The sequence below is a fragment of the Procambarus clarkii genome, chromosome 81 (genome assembly GCF_040958095.1).
Source record: "Procambarus clarkii isolate CNS0578487 chromosome 81, FALCON_Pclarkii_2.0, whole genome shotgun sequence".
Classification (NCBI taxonomy): Eukaryota; Metazoa; Arthropoda; class Malacostraca; order Decapoda; family Cambaridae; genus Procambarus; species Procambarus clarkii.
Window position 1 is genome coordinate 4,823,760 of NC_091230.1, and position 10,370 is coordinate 4,834,129.

Genomic DNA, 10,370 nt, shown 5'->3' on the forward strand with positions numbered 1-10,370 from the left:
GAGGTACTGATTGCACTGTATGTGGAGGTGCTGATAACACTGTCTGGGAAGGTGGTGATAACACTGTCTTGGGAAGGGCTGATAACTCTGTTTGGGGAGGTGCTGATAACAATATATTAGGGAGGTGATGATAACACTGTCTGAGGAAGGTAGTAATAACACTGTCTTGGTAGGTGCTGATAAAAATGTCTGGGGTGCTGATGATAACACTGTCTGGGGTGATGCTGATAACACTATCTGGGGAGGTGCTAATGCTGGTAATACTGTCTTGGGAGGTGCTGAAAACACTGTATTGGGAGCTTGTGATAACTCTGTGTGGGAAGGTGCTGATAACACTAGGGAAGTGCTGATAAAACTGTCTGGGGAGGTGGTGACAGCACTCTCTGAGGAGGTGCTGATAACACTGTCTGGGGAGGTAGTGATAACACTGTCCAGGGAGGTCCTGGTAACACTGTCTGGGAGGTGGTGATAACACTGCCTGGAGAGGTGGTGATAACATTGTCTGAGAAGGTGCTGATAACACTGTCTGGGGCGATGCTGATAACACTGTCTGAGGAGGTGCAGATAACACTGTCTGGGAAGTGGTGATGACACTGCCTGGGGAGGTGGTGATAACACTGTCTGAGAAGGTGCTGATAACACTGTCTGGGGCGATGCTGATAACACTGTCTGAGGAGGTGCTGATATCACAGTCTGGGGAGGTGGTGATAACACTGGCTGGGAAATTGCTGGTAACGCTGTCTGGGGAGGTGCTGGTACCACTGTCTGGGGAGGTGATGATAACACTCTCTGGGGTGGTGCTGATAACACTGACTCGAAGTGGTGCTAATAACACTTTTTGGGGAGGTGCTGATAACACTCTCTGGGGTAGGGCTGATAACTCTGTCAAGGGAAGTGCTGAAAACACTGTCTGGGCATTTGCTAGTAACACTGTCTTTGGACGTGGTGATAACACTGACTGGGGAGGTGGTGATAACACTGGCTTGGGAGGTGCTGATAAAACTGTCTGGGAAGGTGCTGGTAACACTGTCTGGAGAGGTGGTGATAACACTGTCTGGGGGAGATGGTGATAACATAGTCTGGGGGAGGTGCTGATAACACTGTCTTGGGAATTGCTGATAACAATGCCTTGGTAGGTGCAAACAACACTGAGTGAGGAGGTGCTGATAACACTGTCTGGGGAGGTAGTGATAACACTGTCCGGCGAGGTGCTGATAACACTGGGGAGGTGTTAGCAACCTTGTCTGGGGAGCTACTGGTGACACTGTCTGAGGAGTTGTTGGTAACACTGTCTGGGGAGGTTCTGATAACACTCTCTTGGGAGGTGCTGATAACACTGTCTGGGGAGGTGCTGATTGCACTGTCTGGGGAGGTCTTGGTAACACTGTCTGGGTAGGTGATGATAACACTGTCTGGGGAGGTTCTGATAACACTGTCCTGGGAGGTGCTGATAACACTGTCTGAGCAGGTGCTGATTGCACTGTCTGGGGAGGTGCTGGTAACACTGTCTGGGTAGGTGATGATAACACTGTCTGGGGAGGTGCTGGTAACACTTTCTGGGTAGGTGATGATAACACTGTCTGGGGAGGTGCTGGTAACACTTTCTGGGGTGGGGTTGATAACACAGTTAGGAGAAGTGCTTATAACACTTTCTGTAGTGGTGCTGAATGCACTCTCTGGGGATTTGGTGATAACACTGTCATGGGAGGTGCTGATAACACTGGGGGAGGTTCTGGTAACACTGTCAGGGGAGTTCTTAGTAACTCTGTCTGGGGAGGTGCTAATAACACTGTCCGCGGTGGTGCTGATAACACTGTCTGGGGAGGTGCTGATAACACTGTCTGGGGAGGTGGTGATAACACAGTCTGGGGAGAGGCTGGTAACACTGTCCGGGGAGGAGCTGGTAACACTGTCTGGGAAGGTGCTTTTAACACTGTCTGAAGAGGTAATGGTAACACTGTCTGGGGAGGTGCTGGAAACACTGTCTGGGGAGGTGTTGATAACACTCTCTGGGGTGGTGCTGATAACATTCTCTTGGGAGGTACTGATAACACTGTCTGGGGAGGTGCTGGTAACACTGTCTGAGGAGGTGTTGATAACAATGTTTGGGGAGGTGTCGGTAACACCGTTTGGGGATGTGCTGATAACACTGTCTGGGGTTGGTGATAATAACACTGTCTGGGAGGTGCTGATAACACTGCGTGGGGTGGGGCTGATGACACAGTCAGGAGAAGTGCTGATAACAATTTCTGGGGTGGTGCTTAATACGCTCTCTGGGGATGTGGTGATAACACTGTCCGGGGAGGTGCTGATAACACTGGGGGAGTTTCTGGTAACATTTTCTGGGGAGTTCTTAGCAACTCTGTCTGGGGAGGTGCTAATAACACAGTCTGGGGAGGTGCTGATACCACATTCTAAGGAGGTGCTGATAACACTGACAGGGGAGGTGGTGATAACACTGTCTGCGGGGGTGCAGATAACACTGTCTGGTGATGTGCTGATAACACTGTCTGGGGCGATGCTGATAACACTGTCTAGGGAGGTGCTGATAACACAGTCTGGGGAGGTGGTGATAACATTGTCTAGGGAGGTGCAGATAACACTGTTTGGGGGAGGTGTAGATAACACTGTTAGGGGAGGTGCTCATAACATGGTCTGGGGAGGTGCAGATAACACTGTTTGGGGGAGGTGCTGATACCACTGTCTGGGGAGGTGCTGATAACGCTGTCTGGAAAGGTAGTGATAAAACTGTCTGGGGACGTGCTGATAACACTGTCTGAGAAGGCGGTGGTAACACTGTCTGAAGAGGTACTGATAACACTGTCTAGGGAGGTGCTGATAACACAGTCTGGAGAGGTGCTGATACCACTGTCTGGGGAGGTGCTGATAACACTGTCTGGGGAGGTGCAGATAACACTGTCTGAAGAGGTGCTGATTACACTGTCTAGGGAGGTGCTGATAACACAGTCTGCTAGGTGGTGATAACACTGTCTGGGGAGGTGTCGGTAAAACTGTCTGGGGAGGTGCTGATAACACTATCTAGGAAGGTGCAGATAACACTATCTGGGGAGGTGCTGATAACACTCTCTGGGGCGATGATGATAATACTGTCTAGGGAGGTGCTGATAACACAGTCTGGGGAGGTGGTGATAACACTGTCAGGGGAGGAGGTGATAACATTGTCTGGAGAGGTGGTGATAACACTGTCTGGTGAGGTGATAACACTGTCTGGGACGGTGCTGATAACACTCTCTGGCGAGATGACGATAACACTGTCCGGGTTGTGATGATAACACTGTCTGGGGAGGTGCTATTAACACTTTCTGGGATTTTGCTGATAACACAGTCTGGGGAGGTGCTGATAACACTGTCCGGGTTGTGATGATAACACTGTCTGGGGAGGTGCTGATAACGGTGTCTGAGGAGGTGGTGATAACACTGTCTGGGGCGGTGCTGATAACACTCTCTGACGAGGTGACGATAAAACTGAGGAGGGGCTGATAACACTTTCTGGGATTTTGCTCATAACACAGTATGGGGAGGTGCTGATAACACTGGCCGGGGTTGTGATGATAACACTGTCTGGGGAGGTGCTGATAACGCTGTCTGAGGCGGTGGTGATAACACTGTCTGAGGAGGTGCCCATAACTCTGTGGAGGGGCTGAAAACACTGTCTGGGGAAGAGGTGCTAACACTATCTGGGGGGGGTGCTGATAACACTGTCTGAGGAGGTAGTGATAATACTCTCCGGGTAGGTGTTGATAAGACTGGGGAGGTGTTGGTAACACTGTCTGGGGAGGTGCTGATAACACTGTCTAGGGTGGTGCTAATAACACTTTCTGGGGTGGACTGATTACTCTGTGAAGGGAAGTGCTAATAACACTGTCTGGGGTGGTGTTGATAACACTTGGGAGGTGCTGATAACAATGTCTTGGGAGGTGCAGATAACATTGTCTGTGGAGGTGATGATATCACTCTCTGGGATGTGGTGATAACATCGTCTGGGGAGGTGGTGATTACACTGTCTGAGGAAATGCTGATAACACTGTCTTTGAAGGTGCTGATAACACTGTCTGGGGAAGTGCTGATAACACTGTATAGGGAGGTGCTGATAACAATGGGGAGGTGCTGATAACAATAGGGAGGTGCTGATAACAATAGGGAGGTGCTGATAACACTGTCTGGGGAGATGCTGATAACACTGTATGGGGAGGTACTGATAACACTGTCTGGGGAGGTGCTGGTAACACTGTCTGGGGAGGTGCTGATAACACTGTCTTTCGAGGTGGTGATAATATTGACTGGGGAGGTGCTGATAAAACTCTCTGGGGAGGTGCTGATAACACTGTCTGGGGAGGTGCTGATAACACTGTCTGTGGAGGTGCTGATAACACCGTCGGGGGAGTTGCTGGTATCACTATCTGGGGAGGTGGTAATAACACTGTCTGGGGAGGTGCTTATAACACTGTCTGGGTAGATGCTGATAACACTGTATGGGGAGGTATTGATAACACTGTCTGGGGAGGTGCTGATAACATTGTCTGGGGAGGTGCTGATAACACTGTCTGGGGAGGTGCTGGTAACACTGTCTGGGGAGGTGCTGATAACACTGTCTGGGGAGGTGCTGGTAACACTGTCTTGGGATGTGGTGATAACACTGTCTGGGGAGGTGCTGGTAACACTGTTTGGGTAGGTGCTTATAACATTGTCTGAGGAGGCACTGATCACTCAGTCTGTGGAGTTGGTGATGGTAACACTCTCTGGGGGAGATGCTGATAACCCTGATTGGGGTGGTGCTGATAACACTGTCTGGGGAGTTGGTGGTGGTAACACTCTCTGGGGCGGTGCTGATAACACTGTCTGAGGGGGCGCTGATAACACTGTCTGGGGAGGTGCTGATAACACTCTATAGGGAGGAGTATTGGTTTTAGAGCCGGATAGGGCCACTTATCAGACAATAGAATCAGAGGCGGGGTGACAGACAGAGCCACCTATCAGACAAAGGAATCAGAGGCGGGACTCAGGTAGAACCACCCACATTAGGTCATCAGAGGTGGGTGTGGCAGCCACCAAAAAACAGTGTAGATAGGTATCCATTACGTTATGACCATGTTCTTTATACAGCAAAAGTATGGAGATATGTATATAAAATGTATATAAATGTATATAATACACAGGATTTCCCAGTTGCAACCACCACTGCTAAAAAAGTGGTTCAGTACTGTGTCTCTATTGACAGGTGTAAAAAACATGTTTCTCACTGTAGGGTTGTCCCCCCCTACCCCACCCAACACCTGACAGGCTTGACTGTGCCGTAGGAGAGGCCCACACCCCTCTCCTAAATGGCCTTAAAGGTGCTTATTCTCAAGTACTATATATATATATATATATATATATATATATATATATATATATATATATATATATATATATATATATATATATATATATATCATTAATAAAATGTTTATTAATGATACATTAATGTATCATTAATAAAAGCTTTGTATAGTCTAGACTCCCCGGCTCTAGAGGAGCCGGTCGGCCGAGCGGACAGCACCCTGGACTTGTGATCCTGTGGTCCTGGGTTCGATCCCAGGCGCCGGCAAGAAACAATGGGCAGAGTTTCTTTCACCCTATGCCCCCTGTTACCTAACAGTAAAATAGGTACCTGGGTGTTAGTCAGCTGTCACGGGCTGCTTCCTGGGGGTGGAGGCCTGGTCGAGGACCGGGCCGCTGGGACACGAAAAAGCCCCGAAATCATCTCAAGATAACCTCAAGATAGACTATTATATAAGAGTATTTAAGGAGTATTAATTATAAATCTCCCCAAGGAGGTTAAAAAAAACATCAAATAATGTATTAATGCTTTTATTAGGTAAAGACCACAAATAATGTATAAGTAGTTAATTATTATGATAATCAATATTATGAGGTAGTTATGGGTCCCCCTCCTCCTCCCCATCCTCATCTGAGTAGAATTCAGACGTCTCCTTGTCAATAATGAGTAGCGGAAGATCTTGACCACCACCCTCCTCACTTGGAGGTGGGGAGTGTGTTGGGCGGTTGCCTTTGGATTGAGGGTCCTTCCCAACATCAGGGGTGTTCTGAAAGAGAGGTGGGGAAAAAACTGTATAATTTATAGTGAGTGTGTGTAAAGGTTTTTATAGGATTATATCTTTTATTAGAAAAATATTCTATTTTCACTAAGAACAACTACCACATACCTCTTTCCCCCGCAGGTGCGGCTTTGTGTCCTTTACAGCAGGCATCGTCAATTAGGCTACGTAACAGCATCTTGTTTAGGGCAGACCTTCCACGTAGAATTACTACTCTACAACTATGCACGGGTCCCAAGAACTGTACTGAAGAAAAATGAAGAGGCAAAATAGTGGATATAAAAAACTTTTGCTGTAGTGTTATGAACCAAACTTCCTCGCCCGAGCACGGAGCCATGAAGTTCGTGTTATCTGTGAGTCCGCTGCCGAAAACCCCACGACATGGACAACGCCATCTAGTGGTGACAAGAGAGTCTTCAGAGAGGGAGACATCATTGTACATATAGTATAGTAATACATCCATCTAAGTTTTATATTTTATATTGTGGTGGAAATTATATATGGAGGAAAGTGCTAATTTTGTATATTTAATGTACCTTCCTTGTTGCTTTAACTTGCATTACGGGGCTCACAACTTGAAAGCCTCTACTAACTTCGGGCCGGATACCCAAACTCTAATACCATCAGAGAAGAACCCGGTTGCGTCCCAGTAGGGCCGTAACATAATTGGCATCCCCAGCGGGATCTGAGCCCTTGTCAAGTACGTTTGACAGGGGTGGTGGCGTAGTGAAATCCCCTGTAAATAATTCCCCTGTTTGTAAATTATTAGGACGTTATACGTCCTGTTCAGTGCAGTGTTGGCGAGTGCGGTGCTCCTTGTGTAAAGTGCTCAAGTGAAGCGGTGTGTTAAGTGTTCGTGCTCCACTTAAGTGACAATGGCAGAGAAAGTGACCATCGAGGATCTGGATGATGTTCAGGACTTTCTGAACAACGAGGACTGTCTTGCCAGATTGAAATATCTGGGAAAGCAAGAACTGGTGCTAGTGAGTGCCTATCTGGAGATCAAAATACGTGAAAGTGATTCCCGTGTTGAGGTCTTGTCGAAGGTTCACAAACATTTGAAGGCCGGGGAGAAGCAGGAAAGCGAGGCACAAAGTACAAAAGTGAGGTGGTAGTTGCCACTGAAAAGGAAGAGAAAGGTAGTGGCGGTGAAAGTGATGCAGGAGAACTGAATATAAGTTTTCTGTCAAAATGCGTGCCTTAGAAATAAATCGTGAGATAGAGTTGAAGAAATTAGAAATAGAACGGGAAATGAAAGAACAGGAAATGGAAATGAAGCGTTACAATAACAAGAAAGGAAAGAAGAGCGAGAAAGAGAAGAAAGAAGAGAAGAGAGTGAGAGAGAAGAAAAAAGAGAGAGAGAAAAGCGAGAAAGAGAAGAACGTGATAGAGAAGAAAAGGAGAAGGAAAGACAATACGAGTTAGAAGTGCTGTGATTAGGCGGTCAGAGGAAAACAACGGAAACGAGTGGTTTTGATCCGGTAAGGAATATAAAGATGGTCCCTAAATTCAACGAAAAGGAAGTTTCGAAGTTCTTCGCAGCCTTCGAGAAGGTTGCTGCCTCTTTGGATTCGCTAAAGGAGAATTGGGCCATCATGATACAGTCCGTCTTGACTGGGAAGGCCCAAATTGCCTACTCCACGTTGTCCCTTGATGACTCCTGTGATTACGACAAGGTGAAGAAGGTAGTGCTCATGGCTTACCAGTTGGTGCCTGAGGCTTATAGGCAGAAGTTCAGGAACCTGAAAAAGACCTCGGAGCACACGTTCACCGAATTTGCGACCATCAAGGAACGGCTTTTTAAGGAGTGGTGTGCTTCTCGGAAGGTGAAGACGAAAGAAGACCTCGAGCAGCTCATACTGTTAGAGGACTTCAAAGACTGCCTATCAGGGGATCTGAAGACATACTTAGAGGAACAGCAGGTGGAGACGTTAAGTGCAGCAGCCACTATGGCAGAAGAATACATCTTGACGCATAGGCCTGCTAGGTATGTCCCAAAGACCAACTCAAGATATTCGGCCAAACATAAACCGGAGGATAAGACCGCCCCTCGTAGTGCCGCCAAGTCAACCCCAGATAGTCCTAGGAGGTTTAGTCCAAAAAGGGACATAATGTGTTGGACCTGTGGAAAGAAAGGGCACATGGCTGCTAGGTGTCGTAGCAGTGCGGGTAACAATCCACGTAGGGAAGTTATGCTGGTAAGTAGCATAGTACCACCGATGGCCACCCTAGAGAAGAGGAAAGAGTTGTTCGCCCCATATACTTCCCTAGGGTATGTATCAAGTGACCACTCGGGTAAGCTCGTGGTAGTACTCAGAGACAGTGGAGCGGCCCAGTCTCTGATTTTGGAAAAGTCATTACCCGAAGGTGTATCAGCGAATGGGACGCAGAAGGTAATCCTAGGTGGTTTTCCTTCCACATTGTACGTTGCCCCCTTTGATAAAGGTGCATCTAGAGTCCCAACACTTCAAAGGCGAGTGTAAGTTAGCTGTGGTGGACAGTCTTCCCATAGAAGGAATTGACGTTATTTTGGCCAATGACTTAGCCCTAGGTTTGTTACCTAATCATCCCCTGGTCATGGAAGATCCAGTGTGTGAAGAGACAAGTCCAATTGCGGTAGTGCAAACAAGGTCTCAGGCTCAATTCCAGGTCCCATCAGATTTAAATACTTTGTTTGACTCTCCTCCTATCCCACAGGTTACGAGTAGCCATTCACCAGACCCGCCCGTCCCGATGCCAGTTCCTGAATGCTGGACTCGTGCCAAACTACTAGAAGAGCAGAGGAAGGACCCTCAAGTACAAAAGTTGGCAAATACCATAGTCTCCTATGAAAGGAGGTGACCTGTACGTATGGTCGAATGAAGTACTGTGTTGCAGGTGTCCACCGAAATACCCCCAGTTAACTGAGGTAGGTAAGCAGATAGTCGTCCCAGCAGTGTTCCAATCTAAGCTGTTTGAAACGGCTCATGCCGATAGATTTGCTGGACTTGGTGGGGTTTCGAAAACCTTTCATCGACTAGCTAAGTGTTTCTACTGGCCGCACATGAAGAAGGACGTACGTCGCTTCTGCAAAGCCTGCCACGCTTGCCAGATGGCAGGGAAAGCAAACCAGCCTGTCCCCAAAGCTCCTTTATGTCCTATTCCATCCATAGGTGAGCCCTTCGAGCACCTCATTCTGGATATCGTAGGTCCGCTTCCGCCTTCTACATCAGGGGTGCAGTATTTGCTCACTATATTAGATCGGGTTAGTAGGTACCCGGAAGCGATCCCCCTTAAGACCATCACAGCTAAGGTCTTGGTGAAACGTCTACTCTGGTTCGTCTCGTGATATGGTCTCCCTAAGACCATTCAGACGGATCAGGGATCGAATTTTATGTTTCGTTTGTTTCGCCAACAGATCGCCGACCTCGGAATCAGACAGATTATATCCAGTGCCTACCACCCGAGTCGCAAGGAGCCTTGGAGCGTTTCCACCAGACGCTGAAGGGCATGCTTAGGAAATTTTGCTATGACCGGCAGAGTAAGTGGGTTGAAGACCTACCCTACCTCCTATTTGCGGTAAGATCAGTGCCTAATGAATCACTAGGAATCTCACCATTCGAAATGATTTATGACCACTCTGTGAGAGGTCCCTTAGAAGTAGCACGAGACCATTGGCTGGACGAGAAGACCGACGTAGACGTTGTGGACTGGCTATCTACAAATAAAGGCAGGTTGTTCTCTGCTTGGGAAATGGCAAAGAAAACCTTAGAGGGTACTCAGAAAACCACCAAGAGCAGGTACGATAAGAGGACCAAACAAAGGGATTTCCTAGTAGAGGATCTAGTCTTGGTATGTACTCACGCAGTGACCGGAAGTTTGAGCGCTAAATTTGTAGGTCCTAACCAGGTCGTGAGAAAGGTTACTAGTCACAATTACCTTCTTAACACTCCAGACCGCAGAAAGAAGGAAACTTTAGTTCATGGTAACATGATTAAAAAAATATTAGGGCAAAGATACACTCCCAATAACCATGGTGACAACTAAAGATGACATTGAGGAGATGAGGATGTACTTACTAACTCAGAGGTTCTGTATAATTTGCAGGCAAAATTGACGCATGTGAACGGAGGAGATCAACCATCATTGCTGGAAATGATCCGGAGATACAAGACAATCTTCAGAGATGTTCCAGGACTAACATCTGTCCTACAGCATGACGTTGTACTGGAGGAAGGAGTCCGGCCTATAAAGCAACACCCCTACCGACTC

The 10,370-nt window shown here is 47.6% G+C and overlaps 1 protein-coding gene across 1 annotated transcript; it reads right to left on the reverse strand.

The window, feature by feature from the left end:
• Window positions 1-921: 921 nt before the first annotated feature.
• LOC138358016 (uncharacterized) lies at window positions 922-5,111 on the reverse strand. The gene is made up of 2 exons (XM_069315484.1): window positions 5,101-5,111; window positions 922-2,602 (listed from the first exon to the last, which is right to left on the reverse strand). The coding sequence occupies exons 1-2, from the start codon at window positions 5,109-5,111 to the stop codon at window positions 922-924; spliced, it is 1,692 nt and encodes a 563-aa protein (XP_069171585.1).
• Between the last annotated feature and the right edge of the window lie 5,259 nt (window positions 5,112-10,370).